Source organism: Thamnophis sirtalis, unplaced genomic scaffold (assembly GCF_051295495.1).
Source record: "Thamnophis sirtalis isolate CommonGarterSnake01/CBP01778 unplaced genomic scaffold, rThaSir2_p1.2 scaffold_3, whole genome shotgun sequence".
NCBI classification, from domain to species: Eukaryota; Metazoa; Chordata; class Lepidosauria; order Squamata; family Natricidae; genus Thamnophis; species Thamnophis sirtalis.
Window position 1 is genome coordinate 80,315,653 of NW_028261383.1, and position 24,957 is coordinate 80,340,609.

The window sequence follows — 24,957 nt, forward strand, 5'->3', positions numbered from 1 at the left end:
CAAAATTTGTTAAGCTATTCCCCATCTCATGGCAACTACGTGTGTTGGCTGAAACTCTCAGTCTCTACCAGCCCCACCTTTAGGAAGGCTTTTGAAATCAACACTAAAAATACCTGGAATTCCTTAAAGAATACCACAACATTCTCTCACAGCCATCACTGTGCAACAGAGCACTCAAACAATCTGGGATCATTCTGCTGAATTCTATGCAACACCTCTATCAGATATTTTTCGACTATTGTGTGCTGAGAATCCTGTGGATCCAATGGAAGAGCTCTATAACTTCTGAGTTTATAGTAAAGTACACTGGTTTATTTAGTTGATATGTTTCTTTACATAATGCAGAAAACACATTTTAAAATAATTATATAAGGACATAAAAACACATCAGTGGTTGGTGAACACTTTTTAATACAAGATTTTCTCCCACCATTACAGTGTCTAGTGGCATAAACAAACAGCACTGGTGCTTAGGGGAAACCAGCTGATGAGAATGCCATTGTTATTATTCTGTTCACTGCCCCTTCGCCTCCAGTTTCTATGGTGACAGGTAGGCCCAGGCCTGAAATTGTTTGCGCTTGCGCATGACCAGTAATAAAGTGGTATCAGTTGCTAGGGACAACGGCACTGTTTGGAAGGCCCTTCAAGCTTGCAGCATTTAGGCTTAGGAGGCTGTGTGTGTTGATAAAAGTGGGGGACATCTTGAAATGTGGGCCAGCCAGTAAAGATGTTGGCATCAAACTGGTAACTCGGGGAGCAGGGAGGAGCAGCTTACTAACTTACTTCCAAAGTGCATCTGTCCAAATGCACTTTGCCTTACCTGACGCCACTTAATGATCTACCTTGACCTCTTTTGGGTGGGAAAAAGTGTTCCAGAGCCTGCCTTTATTTTAGAGCAAGCACAGGACAATATTCAAGCATCAGGGATTGGGCGGGGGAGGGGGCACTTAAAGAAACTTTCTAGGGCAAATCTATACTGTCACCCTCACTTCAACACATCTCGGCCTCTCGGAGTGGAGACACAGGTCTATGGGGGAGAGCAAAATTAACATTTATTTTCAGGTTTTAAATTCTGTTCGCATATTTCAAGAGAGGTTTGATGAAAAATACCACCGTAACAAGTTCAGAGGTGAAGGTCATTTTAGCCATTCATCCACTAGCATGTTAACTGGCCATGTCAGCACACAAAAAATACTTTGCAAAACAGTCAATATGGCTTAGAAGTGTCTGCTTTGTGTGCAAAGTCAGCCAGAGGCTGCCCAGCCCCCAGCCAGGGGATGGACTCATTATTGCAAAAGGTTTCTCCTCCCTCTCGTGTACCCAAAATAGTTTCAAAGGACAAAAAAAATATATATATCCATGCGTAAAATGATTTTGTCTAAAGAAAAAAAGCTGGGAGCAAGCCTGGGAGTAGCTCCAACTTCCCAGAAGGAAGTTCAGTGTTTTTTTTTAAAGGCAAGAAACCGAGACATGGCTCTAATATTTAAAACAATGACTATGAAAGACCAAAAAAAAAAAAAAAAGGAAAAAAAGGAAAAAGGAAAAAAGGGGGGGAAAAAGCAACATGAGCATAGCATCAGACCCAGTGAATTGATACTAAGAAGCTAAGCTCATACAAACTGCTGGCAGCATTACCACTATTAATTATTTTTTATAATTAATAAAATTTGACGCTGTATCAAAAATTTAGTAAAAAAATTAGAGCTGAGAGTTCATTGATGTTTATTAAGAACTGCTTCTGGCATCTGTTATTACTTTTGCCATACGTCAGGCCTGCTCTACTGCATCTGTATGCAATAGAAAACAGGGAGGGAGTGAGCTGGGACAACCAGAACGGTGGGTGGGTGGGTGGGTGGGGGACAAGGGGCTGTTCCAATACTGTGGGCCCAAAAGGCGTTCATATAAGGAAACCGCATTACACCCCGTAAAAATATTGCATCTTCACCAAAATACCTCAAGAGTGTTTCAAAAGCCAAAGTATACCTTCCAGATGGAAAAATCTCAGTGCAGCACCATGACCCTTCGCAGTCTACAGATACCACTGTCGGGCCTCCACTTCCCAAAAGGCAGCAACATTACTCCATAATTCTGCTTTTTGATAATGGCAAAGGTACTTCAAGCTCCATTGTTAAAGATATTTGTGCCATCTGTCAAGCAACAGCAGGCTAGAGAAACAAGAGCGCTACAGTTTGCAGAAAGGACCCCAAGTGATGACTGAACTGTATAATATGTGAAAAAATAGGATTCCTTTGATAAAAAAAGATGGTTCCTCAGCCTGATTGGCCTTGGAAACACCCTTTGAGCCTATTTGTAGTAAAGCACTTCCCTCCTTTCTCAAATCTATACAGATACGTTTCGGTAACAGTAATTAAGTGTAAAAACTTAATATTGGTTTCATAAAGTCCTTTGAATTTAATTCTTAGGCTATGTTTCATGTTATGCCCTGTAGCTAGACACACGTGAATAGAAAAGACAGTACAGTTAGTTTTAAAGGCAAACAGCAGAGACCGACCCAGTGTGCCACCCCTAGTGCTGCCTGCGTGTCCAGTCTCCCTTTGCACAAAATGCTTTGAGACGCCTGCTGTCAGAAATATTTTGAGCCAAGAAGGTTTTTTTTCTCTCTCTATGAATAAACAAAACATAAGCTGTTAGGCAAAAATAAAATCAGTGTTCCAAAAGTTCCACAAGCACTCTGGTTTTGCAAATGCACTCGGAGAGGGGCCTGCTGGGATCAGGCAATGTTTTGAGATTCTGAATGTTGGTTTTCTGGTTGGCAACAGATCTGCAGGCCACTGATCCCGATAGATAACACTGGTGTGGAACTAAAGGCTCCATCTCCGTGGGTGTCTCTGGTTCATTAAGGAGGGACATAAGGAGGTGGAGACCTGTATGGGGTCATGTTCTTCGGGCGGGAACCTTTACCCTCCATGGGTGTTGTGAAAGGAGGGGGAGGCTGATAGGGAGGGGCGTTAGGGTCTTCATCCCGCAAAGGTGTATACTCTCCTATGACATCCTGGTTCAGTGGGGTTGTTTCTGGCATGTTTTGATTTGGATACTCAGGGGGAGGGAGAGGAGCCTTTTCTTCCTGCAGAATCAATGGCATGCTCGAGGAAGGGGGAGGCTTGGAGTCATCCAGCTCATCTGCAAAGATTATTGGTACTCCTTTCTTGATAAAGGTGGCCTGGTCTTCTATAGTGAGCTTGCCTTTTCTCTTTTTGCGATAACAAATCATGGCAATAATGCCAGCTATAAGCAAAATGGCTGCCACCACTACTGCAGGAATTACGGTGTGCAGGTAAACATCGTCTTCACTTGTCTTTTCCGGAGCTCGTTGAACAATTTCTGTGGGACGTACAGTTGTAGGGAACCCATCTTTAGTCACAGGAATAAACTGAATATGTTTGCAGCTACCAGCACCAACTACAGAAATATCGATGGGCTTAAATTCTGGTTCTAGAGTATTTGAAAAAACTGTGCTTGGAACTCCAGATTCATCAGAAATTTTTCTACTCAAGATGAGAATCTTTTCTTTGGGGCATGGATCCAAAGGCAGAGTATTATTTGTCCATTCAACTAAAATAGAACCTTTGCCAATATTCTCTAAGGTAATAGTACTACTGTTTCTATCACCAAGAGCAAATGCCAACTTCTTCACCAACACAATTTTTTTATTTATGTCATTGGCTACTGTATTATGGTCTCCATGGAATCTGGCCTTAAACTTAACTGGAGGTATCTCATCATCTTCAAGAGTGTGGACAAATATTTCAAAAGCATCCACCGCTGAAAGGCCACCTTTGTCTGTAGCATGCATAAAAAACTCATGCCTGCCTTCATGGGTGTGATTAGGTAATCCATACATTAGTTGACTAGTGCTATTGAACTGCACCCAGGAGCTTTCTTCCAATGCTTTCTCATTTTCCAGTTTCATGGTCAGTTGTAGTTTATCAGTGGTAGTATCTTCTTTGTCATAGAAAGTGTCAGAAGGTATTTTGAGCTCAAAGTATGTGCCTACCCATGCATCTACCCTGTCAATATGGTTTTTCAACACCGGTGGATCATTGGGCACACGGGGAAGTCCAACTGCAGTAGTGCGCAAACGAGTTGGTGGTGAAACTGTTTTTTCAACAAGGCTTGGTTTAGTAGTCCGAGGAGGCTTTGGAGGTCGAGGAGTTTTTGAAGGTCTTGGTCTTCGTGTTGTTCCTGTATCAGTTGTTGAGGGTGTTGATACTTTTGGAGTTGTTCCTTTGGGTTTCTTTGTTGTGGGAGGTGTAACAACGGCAGTAGCTTCTCCCTGCCCAGGCATTGTTGGTCGAATCTGGCCAGAAGTAATAGTACCTACTTCTACTGTTCTGGTTGGCTGAGCTGGGACAAGAGTTGGGGTCTGAATAATAGGACCTCTTGTTCTAATAGTAACTGTGGGTTTCTTAGGCAATGGTATAGGCTCTCTTACTGGAGGTGCTGTTGTTTCAGTAGGAGGTGCAATAGCTGGAGAAGTTGGTGTTGGAACAATTCTACTTGGTGGTTCTTGGGGAGCAGATGTTGGAGGTCCAACAGCAGTCACAGGCGTTGGTGTAGCATTAATCTGCCGTCTTATTCTCTTTGGAAGATTAGGTTTCTTGTTTGCAATGTGCCAACCAACCACAGGGTAACCAAGATGAGCAGACATTGTGCCTTCCTTAGCTGGAGATTCAACATTACTTATGTTGGGAACACTGTTTTGACTCAGAGAACAACCCAGTTTCCATGATAGCAAGGCTCCATTTTCCACCACCTTCTTAGCATTCCCTGGTCCAGCCATGAAGGCTGACATGTCAAAGAGTCTATTATTTACAACAGGAACTAATTTCATGTTATAAAGTTCCACTTCTGAGAAGGTTTTCATTCTGTTCAAAAGTTCAATCCTCTGCTTTGGTGTCATTTTTGTTAAGTCAGCATCCAAAATTACAGTCAAGATGGTGACTGGTTCCTCAGCGCTACACACAAATGGCGATGCTTCATTCACATCTTGTAAAGCCACCCGTACTGACTGAGGTTCATTATGATCTTCAGGATGCACTTCGATTGAAAAGACATTGGTGGTTTGGGGCACATAGCTTCCATTAGATACCAGATGCACTGCAGTCACTGAGATATAATGAATGCCTTTATCTGTTTCAAGTGGGAGACCTTCCAAGGTTCTGCTCTCAGGTTCCCAGTGCAACCAAGAAGGCAAGGATTCTTTTCCAGCTTCAGCAATCTATTAAAATGAAAAAAAAAGGGACAGCTACATTATTTTTTAGAAAGCAATAATGCAAAAAATGCAAAACACATTTTAGAAATTCTCCTAATAGGCAGCTACTGAAGGAAAATATGGACACTGTTGAAAAGCTACAGGAAACTGAAATTTTGTATCTCCCCATATGCCCAAGACTATGAAATTTTCTGGCTTACTATGAATTAATTCTTACTACAAAAAAAGGCTAAACAAATATAGAAGCTTCTTCTTTAGTTTGCTAATATGTGAGCTGGTTTATTTTTACCAAATTGTGAGGCCTTCTGAGTTTGGTTTTCAGTAGGGAACCTCCTCTGCTTCATACATCTTTGTAAACAGACCATTGTATGTTTTTATAGTTTGTTTAGCATGTTTTACAGTTCTAAAATATTTTTAGTATTTTTACTTGTAATGTGTTTTGAATTGCAAGCAGCCTAGAGTCATTGACTGAGATGGGTAGCTATAGAAATTGAATATTGAATGAATGAATGAATGAAAGAAAGAAAAAGAAAGAAAGAAAGAAATTATTACCATTTGAGTGAGAATGGCTGAGTTGCAAGAATGCAACTTTTTATAGTAAACCAAGAATACATAAAATATCTGAAAACCATTAGAAGCTGTTCCTTATGACTGCTTAGTTGCCTGTATTGAGTAAAAGTCCTCTACTAAAGATTAATCTTTGTATAGTTGAAAATAAATGAATTGAGAGAAAAAGGAATATTATCTTTTCATAAAGGATTAGGAAAAATCATACAAATGCTTAGTTTTAAACTTTCATGGGCTTATTTGGGAGACTGGGTTAACATCACAGTTTAATACATTCCTAGCCCACATAATTAAGCGAACTCTTGAAGGATAAGGTTCTTTTTGATTTGGCAGTTTCTTAAAACAAAGTTTTAAACCTGACTCTGCAGCAAGAGCCCTCTTGTAAAAGTAATAAATAATGAAGGAATCTGGGCTGGCAGTGCAATGGCTCAGAAGTTAAGATGCTGGGCTTGTCGGGGCAGACTTGGGTGTTGCAAAATGGGGTAAGGGTACATCTTCACCTAGCTCCTGCCCATCTAGCAGTTTGAAAGTATGCAAATGTGGGTAGATAAAATAGGTACCACTTTAGTGGGGAGGAAACAGCCCCCCATGACATCATGCTGGCCACATGACCACAGAAACGTCTTCCGACAGCGCTGTCTCACATCAATTGGAGATAAGCGCTGCTCCCTATAATTGACAATGACTAGCAGAGTAAAATCCACAGGGACTCCTTTTCTTCCTTTCATACTGTACTGACTGAAAATATGTGGACACACAACTGATAATAGACCAGAATCTAAGCAATGACTGTGCGGCATAGAAATTTGAGAATTTAAGGATAGTTTATTTATTGTTCATTTCCTAACACCATCTACACATGTATTCAAAAGCATCAAAACATTCATATTTCAAGTGAATTATTTATTCCATTTCTATCCCACCATGATCCAAGTGAATTTCAGCTTTTTAAAATTACCCAGTTTTGCAGCAATAATAAAATACAAAAGGCTCTGCTGTCTTTGTCAAGTAGACAAAAACAATTTTAAAAATGGCAGTACAATTAAAGCATTGAAACTGAAATTAAATTTCAGTTTTAAGCATTGAAATTAAATGTTTTAACTTTTCTTGTAGATATCCATATTCTCTCAGACTTTAGGCTTGGGAGGTTAATTGTTGGGTTTATTTCATTCTAATCCTATGATTAGAAGTGGAATATTTTTAGACTATAGAATTTTTGTGTTTTGTTTGACTTTGATTGTTGTGATTTTGTTTTGGCTTTACGTCTTGTTGGCTGCCTTTAGTTATATACATTGTAACATATGTATAAAACTATACACATATATTTTTGGCACTGCCACCTTCTAGCATATTCAGCCATTTTCACCAGGGCAACCTGAATAGGAAACAGATAGTTCCAGCACAAAGAAACATATTATCTGGGTGCTATGTATTATATAGGAATGCCTGAAATAGGCATTTGAAGGGATAAAACAGAGTTGGGCCTATTTTAAAATATCAGTAATTTTGCTGATCCAAATTAGTTCCAGAAGGAATAATTCAGACTTTAATTTCTTGTTGCTTTTAAAGTAACAGCAGATAAAAACAAAAAACAAAAGGAACAAAATACAAAAGTACATATAGCTTTCTTTGTTCTTTTATGGGAGCAGTCATAAGTTGAGGACTACCTGTAATAGGTTTTTACAGATATTTGTTCTCTATCAATCAATATTATGTGCAAATGTTGAGGGCTGAGTGGCATAAAAAGTATCAATGGATCTTTAATTATGAAATATACTACAAAAGATAATATTTAGAATTTATTGGGCTCCATTACTTCAGTATAGGAAAGGATTGTCCAGGACACCATTCTGTTGGGGATATAATAAAGACAATGTGTCTTTAAAACATATGTTTTACAATGTCCTATACTTACTAAAAGAAAGTAGTAGACTATGAAGGGATTCTGCATCCTCTTACTATAGCTAAAAGACTGATACTACAATATTGGAAAGATGAATGTATGGCCTAGTTGCTGAATGGATTGAAGACACTCACATAATGAAATATGGGACTCATTTCTACAAAATATAACAACCTTAAACAAAAGAATATATTGTGACTACATAGTCTATATTTTAATTTTTTCTGTTGTATTTTTTCATTTATATTTTAAGTGCTTGATATGTATTCTTTTTTAAAAAATAATTCAGACACTTTATTTTCATTCTTTGGAGAGCTTAACCGCAAAAGCTATAAATTTCAAAGTACTGCAGTCACCATCATTTGCATTTTAGGTCTGCATATTTTTTTCCTAGCCTTTCCTATGGTAGAAGTAACTTTTATCATGGTGAATATGAAAATGATTAATTCTAAGAGTACTAGGACTAAAATGAGTGCCTACTCAATATCCTCCAGCCTAATTTAGGAATGAAAGAGCATAACATAAGCAAAAATAGCAATATTCAATATTCAGAAGACTCTAATGAGAATTCACGTCTCGTTTTTTTCTTTTTTCTTTTCAATTTCACTGTTCCATTTTCTCCAAAGAGAAGTGGCTTAAGCTCTTTTCAACTCTTATAACTCTAAAAGAAAAGTTTAACTCATGCTATTTAGAACTACAATCCCTGAAATATTGGACTGCATAAGGTCATTTTAAAAACCTTCAAATGCACAATTCAAGGAGGAAAATAAAATTATGTTTATATACATTATTTCTTTGTAGAAAGTGAAAATGTCTGGCAACCTCATTTATCCTGCAGCTGATTTGACTAACTTTTGTTTAATTGTTCAGAGCATTATAAACAAGATGGCTGTTTTTACAAACATTTATAAACTGTAGTAAAATGAAATGTGTGTAAATGTATGATTAACATCATGGATTCAGCTTATTGTTCCACTGATTTCACTTCACATGTCTCTGAGTTGCCCTTCAAAAATTAAGATTCTTTAGAAACACTCCACAATGAAATGAAAAGATGAGAGGAATAGCTTTTCTCTGAAATCTTATCATGTCTATAATCAATTCTCCAGTAAAACATAGTTACATTCAATACATACAGTGCATTGTAACTGGCTACTGTTTATCTTCTTGCTAAATACACTGTCAGTGTTACTAACAGACAGACAAGAGCTGCCAAATTTCCCATAAAGTTACCTTCCAGCAATCTTGTACTCTGTAGCAGACACCCACCTGCTGCAACCACCTGCCCACACTCCGTAGTACACATGCATGCACCAGACTACAGCACCCCAACATGATGGCCACAGTCGCCTGCACACTCTCTTAGACCGCTGAAGCACCTCTCTGCATTCACTGGCCTGCCGACCTGCTTGTGAATCGCCTAGACTTCCTGCTGGATTCCCACCACCTTTGCTTGTTGGATGTCAACAGCAAGTTCCAAGTCAGAATCCTATGATGGCAATGGGGACTGCCAGGATTGCTGTCACTAAGTGTGGAGGTCACATGGCATACTTTACCACCACTTAGCAACAGAAAATCAGGTCCCAACTCCCATTGTTAAGTGAGGACTGTACCCAAATTTTCATATTGGTGAATCTAAAGATTAATTCTTAAATAGAAGTCCTTAGGCAATTCTAGGTTTGCTTAAAGCTCAGGGATATTATTGCAGGTTCCATTGCAGGAAGAGATGCTAAAGGATATCAGTATAGGTAGTTTCCTACTTATGACCACAATTGAGCCGAAACTTTATGTTGCTAAGTGAAACATTTGTTAAATGAGTTTTACTTGCCACTGTTGCTAAGTGAATCATTACAATTGTTAAGTTAGTTACAGGGTTGCTAAGTGAATCCGACTTCCCTACTGACTTTGCTTTCAGAAGGTTGCAAAAAGTGATTCCATGATCCAGGGACACTGCAACCATCATGAATATGAATCGGTTGCCAAGCATTTGAATTTTGGTCACGTGACCACTGCGATGCTGCAATGGTCGTAAGTCACTTTTTCAATGCCATTGTAACTTTGGGCAGTCACTAAATGAACTGTTGTAAGTCGAGGACTACCTGTATTGCCATCTGTTGGGGATTTACAACACTGGACTGGAGGCATTGTTTTTCAATCAGGTAATCAAGAGTGGAGTTCAATTTATAGATTTTTTTAAAAAAAAAACCTCATATCTGCAAATGGGAAAAATGCGATATTTAACAATTAGACTACTTGACATCTCATTACCTCACTGCTATTATACAAAATATGTGCAATATATCATACACTATATTGCCAAAAGTATTCGCTCACCTGCCTTTACTTGCATATGAACTTATATTGGCTCCCAATAGAAGTTCAGGTGCAATTCAAGTTTCCTGGTTATTATTGCCTTTAAAGCTTTAGATACCATAGAACCGAGCTACTTGCAGGACTACCTGCTCCCCTCAACCTCTGCCTGCCCCATGCATTCCCATATGGACATGCCCCATGCTCCAGACCTCTGCTGACTGATGTCTAAGGGATGTTGTTACAAATTCTCTACCCAATACTCATACTAATACAGAACAGATAAAATGAAAATCAGTCTGATAAAATCCAGACTAACTATATTTAGCATAAAGAATAATGAAAAAAGTCATTAATTTGGAGAAGTCACATTATAACTGATATGCATCTGTAGGATAATTTGAATGAAGCATGGAGTAGACTAAGGAAATATCTAGCCACATTATGGGCACTAATGCAGTGTCAGTGACTCAACAATGAATCCAAAGGGGAAAAAAATACTAACAGCAATTCAGTCGGGAAGACATAATCACAAGTTAAATACTGTAAGTTCATAGGTGAGTAAAGGCAGGTGAGCGAATACTTGTGGCAATATAGTGTATATCATGTAAATAAAATGGACCCCAAATTCTTAATTCAAGAAGAAAGCTACTAAGTCTAGCAGTCTCTGATAACACTCATTCTGCACTGTATGGGCTGTTTAATGAATGTCATAAATTAGTTTAGTAAATAAAATTTCTCCTCTATCTTCCCAATGATCATTTGTAATGTAGAAATTTATAGAGTGCTGCTTTGAGATAAAAAATCAAATTCCTGATAATGTGTAATCTTATATTTAATTAGAATTCAGCTCACATGAAAGGTTCATCTTTTATTTAGAAAAAGTAAGATTACAGTTAAAAAGTAGTTAAGAAACGAACAGCCTTTAAGACACAGCAAATGTTGAAAATATGGATATTAAAAGTTTGTGTATAAAACATTCTGACAGGTTTGGCTGAAGTCATGTGTTTTATGATAGTACTGAACATGCCGCTAATCTCTGTTAGCATTCTATGTAATAATAAATACATTTTAATTATACCAGAAAATGCAGCAAAAAACAAACAAACAATCCTCAAATATGTTCACAGATCCAGTGTTGTTTCTACACTGAATTGCTAACTTATTTTTCCCCAAATACATCCCTCTGGAAGTTCCACCATACCATGAAATGTTGAGTAAGAAAAATATGATGGGCTCTCCAAACATATCTGGTACTGTTTCACAGCAAAGATCACATGAAATAAATATCTGCAGATTATTAGAGGAAATGTATTTTTCCCCCAGCATAACAAACAGCTGAATAATCTCCATATTCCTATGTCTGGGAAAAGTATGCCTTTAAGATGAATGCTTTCACAGAAGATAAGAAAATTTCTTAATTTTGTATAAAAACACCATCCTTCTAAACATAGTTTAGCATTTTAGATCTTGAGTGTTCTGTAGTGAAGGTTCATATTTAACAATATAAAACCTATCTTTATTTTGCTACATGGCAAAAACATACAGAGGAACAACCTAATGCTTGCTATTCTGGAACAAGTTAATTTTTGCTATATTTTCTAAGCATGAAGACTATATGTAAGAGTAGCAGAAGAATTTAGTTTTGGGTGTGCTGAAAAGGAATGTACTGAACACACATATCAGCTAAGTGTTTGGTGGTGTTCAAATTGATCTGTAACCAAACTGCCTTTAGCAAAACCCTTAAATATAAGACAGAGCATAATTCAAACACTTTGGCTACAGATTTTCCACATGCTACAAGAGCTAAGTTTTTATTTAGTTCTTTCTTTCTACGTGTGGATTATTTGAAAGGTAAGATTACAATCTTATGTATGCTTGTTTGAAAACAAACTTTAATGCGGGAATTCATTTCCAAGTCTATGTTCAAAGGCTGAGTCTGAAATAACAATCTGGAATTTTCCAGAAGCAAGGCATACTAGCTACCAGGTAGAACTCCACCCCCCCCCCTCCAACAAAGTAATTGCCCATGCAGCTTAGCAAGCAAAATAAAAGATGTCTAATTAGAGAATTAAAAACATTGCTGAGTGGTCAGAGGTAGCTCATGAAATAGAAATAAAAGATGAGCCATCTGGGTTCAATGGACAACCCTGGGGAGTACATGCCAGCACATCCTGGATTTTAGATTCTTTCAATAAGAAATACTATAAAGATTGGCTTTTTTAATTCTTCACATCTGAAGTCAGGTATCTCAGCAATCCTCTTCCCAAATAGTTCTCAGATACATCAATAATTGGCCCTTAAACAACAGTACTGCATACTTTTTAAATATACATTTTAATAGATTTGTGTTCTCCAAAATATTCTTCTGTTAGAGAGATAAATTTTTCAGGAAAGTATTTAATAACTTTAAAAAAAAAGTCTGAATTCCTTGTACACTGCTATTTTTCTGATTTCCCATCACATTCCACTGTTACAATCTGCTTTTCCTAATATTCCTGAAAAGTCATTGTGAGCTCATGGGCCAGGTAGATATTACCTTCCAAAGTTCAGTGCATGGAAACTGTTCCATTTTTAAAAAAAAGTTAAATTCTATATAAAATTTTGATTTGAAAACAATATTTTTAAAAACATATTTATCCAAAATAGTTTATACTTATACTTTATATTTATCCCAAATACTGTGTGTTTGTGTATGTGTTGTGTGTGTAAGCACAGAAATACTTCAACCACATCCTTTTCTTTCTTGCTCAGTAAAGTAGTTAAAACTCTGCAGCAGTTTGGGAAAGGGAAAGATGAAGTGTGAATATGCATTCTGCCAACTTAAAAATACTTCAGCAATGTTACAGTATTTGAGAAGACATTCCCTATATGAAAAACTGTGTAATATTATATTTCCTAAGACACTAAGCATTTGCTGCTGAGGTAGACAGACAGACATAGATATCTAGCGCTGCTCTTTAGAAGGCCAGATCCTGAAGATGAAACTCAAATACTTTGGCTCCCTAATGAGAAGGAAGGACTCACTGGAGAAGAGCCTAATACTGGGAACGATTGAGGGCAAAAGAAGAAGGGGACGACAAAGAATGAGGTGGCTGGATGGAGTCAGCAAAGCAGTAGGTGTGAGCTTAAATGGACTCCAGAGGATGGTAGAAGACAGGAAGGCCTGGAGTAATGTTGTCCATGGGGTCACGATGAGTTGGACACAAATTTGCACCTAACAACAGCAATAGCACTTTAAAGTTAAAACGTAATATTATTCCAAAAATATTTACAATAGCCGTATAATGAAGTTCAAGGATACCATTTATATACCATATAAGGCTTTCATCAAAAAGATAGTAGCTTGTTTAAGATCATACTGTAGAATGTGATGCTAGTTTCCAAAAATAGCTTTTATCCCAGAAAAAAATGCAACACTAACTCTGTCTTTAAGAATTGTAAAAAGAATGTAGAAAGTTGGGGATCAGTTTGTAGTATGCATTATAGGTCTCAACAGGATCAGGAAAAGTCAGTCATACACAACCATTCATTTAGTGACCATTCGAAGTTACAAGCATACTGAAAAAAGTGACTTATGACTGTTTTTTACACATGTGACTGTTGCAGCATCCCCATGGTCATACGATCCAAATTCAGATGCTTGGCAACTGGCTCATATTTATGACAGTTGCAATGTCCCAAAGTCATGTGATCATCTTTTGCAGGCAGTCAATGGGGAAGGCAGATTCACTTAACAACCATGTTACTACCTTAAGAACTTAACACAGTGGTTCTGTGGCAAGAAAGGTTGTAAAATGGGGCAAAATTCACTTAACCACTGTCCTGATTAGCAGCAGAAATTTTGGGCTGAAACTCAACAACTCTACTGTACTACAAATTTACTGTTCCAACTAGTGTAGAAAGGATGATGTATCACTATCTTCCCTTATGTTTTGTTTCAGCAATTTATGAATAAGGCATACAGATACTGGCTCTCTGTAAACCATGGTTCACTAATCAAAGCTCATCTTGAGAATGCACACTTCCTGATCTATGATTTTTCTTTCTGTGCCACTACTATTGTGCCACTATTATTGAAACTACAAAATGTTTAAACCTGCTCTTATTTAAGAGGCGCATTGATTGGCACTACCTACAAAAATTAGAAGACACAGAGCCAAATCACTTTTACTACAATAAAAGTGACAAGGTTTCTGGGAGACAAATTCTTCTCTCTCTCTTTTTTTAACCACTACTCTACATTCCTTGCATATTACTGTACCATGGCACTGGAGGCTCTATGTGGAATGTAGGCATTGCATTCCATTAGGCCTTACTACAGAAACCTTCTTTGCTTGCTACTTACTCTGCTTTCCTCAGAGTAAAGTTTGTTTGATTGTTAAATGCTTATTTTCAACACAAAGCCCTCACTGCCATGAGAGGGTAATATGTAAGAAACATATTCTTAGCAAACCTAGATTTCAAGTACTGGAACTATACACTTGCCATAAAACAAGCTCCGCTCTGTTATGCTATGCAAATTAACTTAGATATGCACATTTCTCTAAAGATTTAAGGCAGAAATTAATCGTTACTCCTGCATCTGATACCAGTGACAGAGATCCACAAGGCATACCAAAAGTCAAGCATATTGTCTATCAAGGTGTTCTTTTCAAGATGATTTGCACAGTACAGCCTTACCCTAAGAATGTGAGCTATCAAGTATGCATCTACACAACAATCTGTGCCAATTGTAATGTGGTTTTCCAGTCCTTTCTCTGAATAGAAGATGGATTATGAACAAAGTAAAATCTCAGATGTAAAAATTTTCAACATGGTATTATATTCCTTTAACATTTTCCAAATGTTTAAATATGGTCACATTTTGCAAAGAAAGAGGCCAAAAACACTTTTGATTCAGAAGCCAAGCTGTGTTATGATACCTCATACACAATTAATAATTATTTCAGATATAAGCTCTAAATGAGAGGTGGTATTCAGCAGGTTCTGACCAGTTCTGGAAAACTGGTAGTGGAAATTTTGAATAGCTTGGAGAACCGGTAAATACCACTTTGACTGGCCCTGCTATTCTCTGCTTCCTGAGTTCCAACTGATAGGGAGGAAATGGGGATTTTGCAGTAACCTTCCCCTGAAGTGGGGAGGGAATGGAGATTTTACAGTATCCTTCCCCTGCCACGCCCACCAAGCCACACACACAGAACCAGTAGTAAAAAAATTTGAATCTCACCACTGCTCTAAATCCATAGGTTTTTGTTGTTAACTCATGTAATGCTAAATGACAAACATGCTTCATGATGAAAGTTAGCAAGGGAAAGAATTTGATATACCTCTTATCACTTGCCTCTTGTCCACAGAAACATCATTAGAAGAAAAAAAATAGAAGATTCCCAGCTATACAGTATGCATATGCCAATCACATATACCAGGATCTAGAAGAAGTTCCAAGATTAAAACTTCACTTTCGCTTCCACAGCGAACTGACCACCCATTGAAGGGTGTATTTGTACTTTGATATTAAGATTAGAAAATTTCTATGTAAAAGCTGATGGTGACTAGGATAGCTAAAAATAAGTAGAAGGAGAAGCTAAACAAAGGGAGAATACTAAAATTAGGTAGCGTGTAAGATTCTTAAATATTACTATACATTACTGTAGAACCTTTCCAAACTATATGCATACTGTTAGACTAAAACTTATTACCCGACTCCATAAGTTAGATGGAAAGGATATAAGACATAGTCATCCATGTCTGGAAGATGTCAACACGGTGAAAGCTACTATACAGATTACTGTTGTTAAGAGTTCACTTTTAAACCTCATTATAAAATCCCAAAAAACCCAAACTCTAAACACTAGCAAGTTGTTTGTTCTCATGAAACAAGAAACTTCAGCATTAGAAGTTCTGAAGTCTCCTAAGTCTTTAGATATTCTAAAAAACTTTTTTAAAAATGGAAGGAAAATATTGACAGTGCTCATCCTGGAAGAGAACCAGGATAAATATTTTGGCTTACTTAATCACCAGTCATCAGGGTTGCATCTTCCTTCCCATAAAAGGTTGTTTCATCTATTAACTGCTACAACTGAAATATTCACCTTTCTGATTTTATAAGGATTCTGCTCCCATTTCTGAGCACAACTCAAAGAAGTTATTTAAAGCACTGCAATTTTTTGCATGAAAGTTGCTATCGGCATCAATCACAGATCACATTTCCTGTCAGTTGCAGAAAGACATGTGGTAGCCATATCAGGAAACTTTAGGCTGTTACACCGCATTTGTAAGACTCATTTTCTTCCAAAATGTACTAGTTCTGTCCTGGCTTTGGCATCAGGAGCAAACTTTAAAAAGCTTGAGCAAACAGAACATGCATTTTCTTTTAAAGTTGCTTTGCCAATTTGATTGTTTATTTAGCCTTGCTTATGTTTAATGTTTAATGAGTGCTATTGGTTGATTTAGATTGGCATTGATTATATAGAAACACCGAGTCCTACCAGCTGAAGAGCTGAGTTGAATATATTGAAAGTGTAATATCACAAACCATTACTGAGTACTTTATTTAGTGTATGCAGACTGAACATTATTGAGGCTTTGTTTCCAAGAAAAAGTGAGGATCACTCACATCTTCTCTACCACTTCCATCATTGTATCATTGGTACACAAGGAGAAGCCTCTGTGTGATTAATAGGTTTCTCTTTATAGACAAGTGCCCAATACTTCATGAGTCTAGCAGAAAATATGAAAAGGGGGAAAGGAGATAATTGTAAAGATGACATTTTCCGTGTAAGCTATTTTAAATCACAAGCCTATTTTCTAAAAAGGAATATAGCTACTTGCTTTTTTAAAAGCTAAGACTCCAAAATTTTATATTGAAGCACAAAGCATGGGGATTAATATTGAACAGTCCCTTTTCATGTCTGTTGATCAGTTTATGATGGTCCGTAGGTTTCTAGACAAAAGCTAGAACAGTTAAGCCTATTATTGTAAATTTTGCAAGCTAGCTTTGCTGTTGATGCAGTTTGTTAATTTAATCTGGAAGAAGAGCCTTACTATTATCAAATTTCCAACAAATTTCAAACATGCTGGTGCAAGAGACAGAAGAGATTCAGGGAGATGTCTTCCTAATAACAGTTACCACAAATATGAGAGACCACAAAGGGTTAAACAATGACAAAACTAATAAGGTATTACATAAAACCAATAATGTCACTATATAGTCACTGCAGCACCAGTTATCACCCAAGGATATTCTTTGAAATGCAAAGCGTTGAACAATCTAAGAACTACTTACAAGCAGCACTGAATTTAGCAAAACAAGTCTCTGAACTCTGCCATTTCAGGTAATATTTCTTCTCCTCAATGGAAAAAAGCATGCTTTTATTTTGAATTATTTGTGTATAATTAAAAATAATTATATTTTAAGATGTTTTACAAAAGTTGGTGATTCCATAAAGCATGTCAAGAAAAGTTATCAGAATTCAAAACATAATCATAATTAGGATAACTTAATTATAATAATTTAACTTAAAATAATTTATTTTAAATCATGTGGATTTACCGAATATATCTGGCACCTGAATTTTTAAGGAGCCTGCCGCCTTCCATTCATTTACACATCTTTCCCACTATTTTCAGTGGAAAACACAATAATTTGTAATGTCAACCTTAAAACAGGCTTAAACTATATACATGTTTATAGCACTCTCAAAGGTGCTCTTTTAAAAGGCAACCGTTTTTTGAGGAAGACGTTTTATTTCTCAGCCAAGAACCTTCATCTTGGATGAGAAACAAAACACATTCTTCCTCAAAAAGCAATCTAGTTGCCTTTTGAAAAAGCACCTTTGAGACAACTATGACCTGGATGACTGAGAATATCCAGAGATATCTGGTTATATTGCTATTTCCTTTTGAAATATGCAACATTATTCAAGGTGCAGAAAAACAGTAAGAATGGTAAATAAATTAAAGGTATGGATAAGAAAAGAATATGCAAATAGTTGACTCCTATATACCGTATTTTTCGGAGTATAAGATGCACCAAAGTATAAGATGCACCAAGGTTTTGAAGAGGCATTTTTTTTAAAGTAGGTAGATAGATAAAGGGATAGAGAGGCAGAGAGAGAGAAAAATACAGTAGGTAGGTAGGGAGAGAGAGAGAATAGGTAGGTAGGTAGAGGGAGAGGCAGAGAGAGAGTGAGAGAGGCAGAAATACAGTAGGTAGGTAGGGAGAGAGAGAGAGTAGGTAGGTAGGTAGGTAGGTAGGTACGTTGAGGGAGAGAGAAATAGAATAGGTAGGTAGGGAGAGAGAGAGTAGGTAGGTAGGTAGGTAGGTAGGGATAGAAAGAGAAATATAGTAGGTAGGTAGGGAGAGAGAGAGAGAGAGAGTAGGTAGGGAGGGAGGGAGAGAAATACAGTAGGTAGGTAGGGAGAGAGAGAGGAGGTAGGTAGGTAGGTAGAGGGATAGAGAGAGAGAAAAACAGTAGGTAGGTAAGGAGAGAAAGAAGAGTAGGTAGGTAGGTAGATAGAGGGATAGAGAAAGAGAGAAATACAGTAGGTAGGTAGGGAGAGAGAGAGTAGGTAGGTAGGTACGTTGAGGGAGAGAGAAATAGAATAGGTAGGGAGGGAGAGAGAGAGTAGGTAGGTAGGTAGGTAGGGATAGAAAGAGAAATATAGTAGGTAGGTAGGGAGAGAGAGAGAGAGTAGGTAGGTAGGTAGGTAGAGGGAGAGAAATACAGTAGGTAGGTAGGGAGAGAGAGAGAGAGGAGGTAGGTAGGTAGGTAAGTAGAGGGATAGAGAGAGAAATACAGTAGGTAGGTAAGGAGAGAAAGAGAGAGTAGGTAGGTAGGTAGATAGAGGGATAGAGAAAGAGAGAAATACAGTAGGTAGGTGGGGGGGAGAGAGTAGGTAGGTAGGTAGGTAGAGGGATAGAGAGAAATACAGTAGGTAGGTGGGGGGAGAGAGTAGGTAGGTAGGTAGGTAGAGGGATAGAAAGAGAGAGAAATACAGTAGGTAGGGAGGGAGAGTAGGTAGGTAGGGAGGTAGAGGGAGAGAGAGAAATACAGTAGGTAGGTAGGTAGAGAGAGAGAGAGGAGGTAGGTAGGTAGGTAGAGGGATAGAGAGAGAAATACAGTAGGTAGGTGGGGAGAGAGAGTAGGTAAGTAGGTAGGTAGAGGGATAGAGAGAGAGAAATACAGTAGGTAGGTAGGGAGAGAGAGAGTAGGTAGGTAGGTAAATAGAGGGATAGAAAGAGAGAGAGAAATACACTAGGTAGGTAGGGGGAGAGAGAGAGAGAGAGAGAGAGGGAGAGAAATACAGTAGTTAGGGAGGGAGGGAGAAAGAGTAGGTAGGTAGGTAGGTAGGTAGGTAAATGTTCCCAGGTGTATTTATCCATGTGCTGGAAAAGGAAATCGCTGACAACCTACAGCATCTAAAACTTGTTTCTGCTGGCACAGCACTTGATCAATCTAATTCTCATCACTCTTACAAAAGAGCTTTGCACTCTGCAAACCTCCCCAAAACGGCCCATTTTTTCCAAATAAAAGGCATGAATAGCCTTGGGGGGGGGGGGGTGTTGCAGAGTGCTCCTGCGGGGGTGGGGGAAAAATGAGCAAAAAACAGCCCGTTTTTTGTCAAAAAAATTGCATGCATAGCCTTATGGAGGCTTACTGAGTGCTGCTGGGGGCTGGGGGAGCAAAAAAGGGCCACTTTCCGCTCATTTCTGCCCTCCCCAGCCCCCAGGAGCTCTCTGAAAGGCTCCACAAGGGTATGCACAGCCATTTTTGTGAAGGGGGCGGGGCTTCAGGAGGCAAAAAAAATGCTGTATTTGATGTATAAGATGCACCCAGATTTTCAGCCTCTTTTTTGAGGGGAAAAAAAGGTGCGTCTTATACTCTGAAAAATACGGTGATTAACTATACCTCTCCACTCTTGTTCTAAATTTCAAACCATCCTTGTTTCTATACACTGTGTATACATTGATTTTTGTTGTTTAAACTTTTCACTCCTCTCTTTTTGAAGATCTCATCAATTTCATCTATGGATTCATATCTTTCTTGGTTTTCCCTTCCTCTGGAGTATTCCGTTTCTTCATATTTGTTTTTCAATTGTATTCTCATTTTTTCTCGTCATATGATCAAAGTAAGTATCAACTCACTTTTATTGTCAGTTCCTATTCAATGAGCACCCATTCATTCTCAAACAGCTTTCTTCTATCATCTTCTTACCATACACATTTCCCTAACAACTACAAATCATTCTGATTTCTACCATGTCTATACCACTTTCAATAATATTCTGCCAAACACATTTTAGGCATACATAAAAACTAATCCTCTTGTAGTAATTGCATTCACTCTTTCTACCTTCCCTTTGCATATAGAACAATAACAGCATTTTCCAATTGTCAGATACAAGTACAATCTTCACACAACTCACAACACACATTAAACAAGACATACAAACAAACACACCTATATTTTACATCATCAAGTACATCAACTATATTTCCGTTATCATAATTTATACTGGTATGCTAACATTTATACCATTTTTGCTTCAATTCTACTCTTCAATATACATTCCATACAAATCTCCAAAACCTTCAATTCTAAGAGTTCCTCATTTCATTTTCATCTCAAAGAATTTCATCATTTTCTTTTTAATTCCTTTGTTCTGCTGGGGTCCTAATTTAGCTCTTTTCTCTAATTTTCAAAACTACTGATATCAAAATTGCTGTGTGGTTTTCTACCTTTATTCTATCTGTTTACATTCATTCCTTTAATTACATTTTTTGTAATTCTTTTTCTCTATTTATACATTATGCAAACTTTCCTTCATGGTTATTTTTATAGCAATCTTTTTCTTATACACACTTTTTTTCTCATCCAGAAGCTCTCTATAATACTATCAGGGATCCTTTCTCATACTTCCTCTATCATCACACATTTTTGTGACACTCTATAGCATAATGTTTTTAACAATGTCCAAGTAGCTTCCATTTGTACTTCCTTACTTCTATTTTCCACTGTTGGGTGATTAATCTGACTTCTAAACTATACAAGATTTATACTTTCTGATCCTGCAGTCTTTCTATAGTTTCTTTAACTATATCCTATAGTTCTTCTATGTCCATTTCCCCCAAGATCTATCCTATAAAAAATTACCCTCTTATACTTCACTAATTCTCCCAGCCTTTCATCATATTCAAATTAGCTATGCTTCTAGATTTATTATAGATATCCTTTCCTTGCGTATGTATGAGCAGCCTAATGATTAAAACAGTTTTTAATGATTGATCTAATGAACTCATCAGACCACCACCATTCTCTTTCATTCTTGGATTTACAAATGGCTCAAACTCTTGTTCTCTACTTTCTTGTCTTATTCCCACCTATCAATTCATTTTATCCAGAATAATGTTCTTGTCCTGGAATTCACTTCTCTTAAGAACATTGTGTAATTTTTCACAAAGCTCATTTCCAATTCTTTCATTAATACCATTCCATGAAAAGTAATATGCAATTATATTATAATCAACATAGATTCTTACATTCATATACACCCATAACAACTTAGATGTTGCCAAGTCATACTTTGACATAATCCCCCCCCCCAACTTTCATTCATAATCTTCACTTCTCTATATGTACACTTCCACTTCACTCCACGAGATCAGACCAGATATTTATCTCTAACACCAATATGGCTTTGTTCAATTAAAACTTTCACATAATGCTTTTTTAGTCCCAAAGAGAAAATGTAGATTATAATAAAACCGTAACTATATTTGTGCTCCACGTAGCGTTCCCTGCTAACAACAGGGACAGTATTATTTCTGGCAGATTTTGGTCAATATTTCATTTATTTATTAAATGTATTTATTTTATAAATTAATATGCCACCCATCATACTGTTTCAACAACTCTGGACACCTTACAGCATAATAAAAAGATAGTATAAAAGCAATTACAAATTAAGAAAAATTAAATAAAGACTAAAAAAACCAAGATGACAAGTGACTTGGGGGTGGGATTTTCTGTCTATCCCATCAGCCATCATCAGTATACAACACCCCTAAATAGGCTCCAGGCCGGCCAGCAGAGCCAAGTTTTTAAAACTCTTCTGGAAGGCCAGGATTGTGAGTGAGCACCTCACCTCCGATGGCAGAATATTCCTAAGGGAGAGAACTAAAAGCAGAAAAGGCTCTTTGCCTAGACCCTGATGCATTTTGTTCCTGTTTTAGCTTCCAAATACTGTTCAAGGGTAGCTTTATGTAGAGTGTGTGACAGTAATCCAGTTAAGAGTTGACCAAGGTATGAGTGGCTGCATGCAGGGTCTCACAATCCCGGAAAGGACACAACTGGCACAAAACGCACAAAGGGTCTTCGAGCCACAACTGCCATCTGCTCTTCAAGCAAGACTAATGAGTCTAGGATAATTCCTAGATTGCACATGTGACATGTCTGTGGTAGTGCAACCCCATTCGGAACTAAATAGGATTAAGGCTCAGATCCAGAGGCCTCCTGAACACACAACCACTCCATCTTACCAGGGTTCAACCTGTTGCATCCCAATCCAGACACTCACAGTTTCCAGGTATTGCAAGAGGGCAGCTGCAGCATCACTTGGATCACCAGGAATGGAGATATAAAGTTTAGTACCATTGGCAGATTGGTGATACCTCATACCATGGTATTGGATAATCTCACCCATAGTTTAACACAGTAGATGTTAAAAAGGAGCAGAGAGAGTACTGAGCCATGTGGCACCCCAAAAAGCAATGACCATGATTGAATAAATGCAACCAAGAATCAACTTTATTCCAAGCATATCTCTGTTCCTTTATGCAAGCTAGATTTCTACTTAGCTTCTAATCTTAGAAAATACAATCAACTCTGCATTTATTCTTTAAATTCCTGCAATGTATTCCAATTTATATACAGACAGATTCAGTACACAACAGTCTTTTCAAGACATGCACTACATGCAATGGTTTTAGAAGTCAAAAATTTAGTGCATTAAGCACATTAAATCTATAACTGTTTACATATATGAAGACTGGAGCCCTCAGTATTTAGTAAAGCACATCTATTTACAGGTAAAACACAACTACATACAAACATGTATGCGTTCCTGATCAAATTGTATGTTTCAATTAATCCCTAAATCTTTCTGCAAATTTAAATGCATACCATTTATGTATGCTTATACATTTAAAGTAAGAAAAAAAATGAATATGGTAGATGCAGGAATTTGGCCACTTTTCCAGATAGCAATTTGTAACACCTATTTTAATAGAAAATAACAATTTCTAAACATTTCCTGTAGTATGTTAAGAGCCCTTGTATACTTGGATTCCCCCCAATTTTTCTTAGAAATATTCTTAGGTCTCCTTGATAAAAATAAAATCAGTTTTGGCTTATGAATTATGATTACTAATTACTTAGTAATCAATTACTGCAATTACTTTTTTTTGCTCGCCAAAACATCTTGTCTGCCAATGGGTCTTGGGCACCAATTAATTATGTCCACTTATTTTGGCTGTCTGACATTTTCTCCCACCAAATGGGTTAAAGTTATTGATTTATGGTTGGCAGTTACCTCTGCAAATGTATGTAACCACAGCATAATTACAAGGATACTACATCAATTAATTACTTTCATAGTGGCAGAAACCTTCTGGACAAAAGAGTTTAACATCAGGGTTGAACAAAAAAAGGAACAAGAGCACAAAACATTTCACTAATATTAAATTGTCCCAATATACATTGAATAAGATGCTGGAAAACACAGACACTTTTTTGATATTCTTAATATAATCTCTATTCTGTTCGAAGGTAACCCTTTTCATTTTTTGTTTTAAACTCTATATTGAGTTCTAAGTTATGTTTTAATAATATAGAGAAAAACTGCACAGAATTAAGAACTAAGGTAGAAAGAAATTATGACCAAGGTTAATGCCAAAATGTGGGACATGGTGGCTCAGTGGCTAAGATGCTGAGCTTGTCTATCAGAAAGGTTGGCAGTTCAGTGGTTCAAAACCGAGTGAGCTCCCGTTACTTGTCCCAGCTTCTGCCAACCTAGCAGTTTGAAAACATGTAAAAATGCAAGTAGAAAAATAGGGACCACCTTTGGTGGGAAGGTAACAGCATTTTGTGCACCTTCGGCGTTTAGCCACATGACCACAGAGACGTCTTTGGACAGCGCTGGCTCTTCAGCTTTGAAACGGAGATGAGCACTGCTCCCTAGAGTTAGGAACGACTAGCACATATGTGTAAGGGAAACCTTTACCTATACCTTAATGCCAAAATGCATTTTTTTAATTTCTAAAATTTCTTTTAAAAATTCTACTACATTTGTCTCGTAACATTAAGGAATTCCTTAAACTGCTGGCAGGAATTTCACTTAGAACAGGGCAAGAATGAAAACTTAGTATTCCTAGTTGAGCCAGAAGAAAAGAGCTTGAATATATTATCCCTCTGTGCCATAATCATGATATGTGTACTAAACCCAGCTTTATTAAAATATTAATAGTAATAGCATTCAGACTTATATACCGCTTCACAATGCTTTACAGCCTTCTCTAAGTGGTTTACAGAGTCAGCATACAGGTCCCAAAATTCTGGGTCCTCATTTTACCGACCTCAGAAGGATGGAAGTCTGAGAGAACTTGAACCAGAAAGAAAAAAGGAAGAACTTGGGTCAACCTTAAATCAACCTTGATTATGCGTTATGAATGTAATCTTGTTTCAAACAATTGAAAATGAAGATTAATCAGTTTAGAGATCAAAAAGAACGGAAGGAAACTAAACAAAATTTCCTAATCATTTTTCTTGTACTCTAGTATTTTTAAGAATTACAAGAATCCAAGTTCTCTCCTACTTAGGCCTGTGTTAGGGCATGTCAAAATTTACAACTTTCAATTTCCAAACATTAGGGGTAACATGCT

At 37.3% G+C, this 24,957-nt stretch overlaps 1 protein-coding gene across 3 annotated transcripts in view; it reads right to left on the reverse strand.

The window, feature by feature from the left end:
- Positions 1-290: 290 nt before the first annotated feature.
- The window catches only part of DAG1 (dystroglycan 1), an 81,243-nt gene continuing 56,576 nt past the window's right edge, over positions 291-24,957 (reverse strand). For all 3 annotated transcript variants that reach the window (XM_014054146.2, XM_014054145.2, XM_014054147.2), the window contains exon 3: positions 291-5,239. In XM_014054146.2, coding sequence (XP_013909621.2) covers positions 2,858-5,239 — 2,382 coding nt within the window. In that variant the 3' untranslated portion in view covers positions 291-2,857. The remainder of the gene's footprint in view (positions 5,240-24,957) is intronic.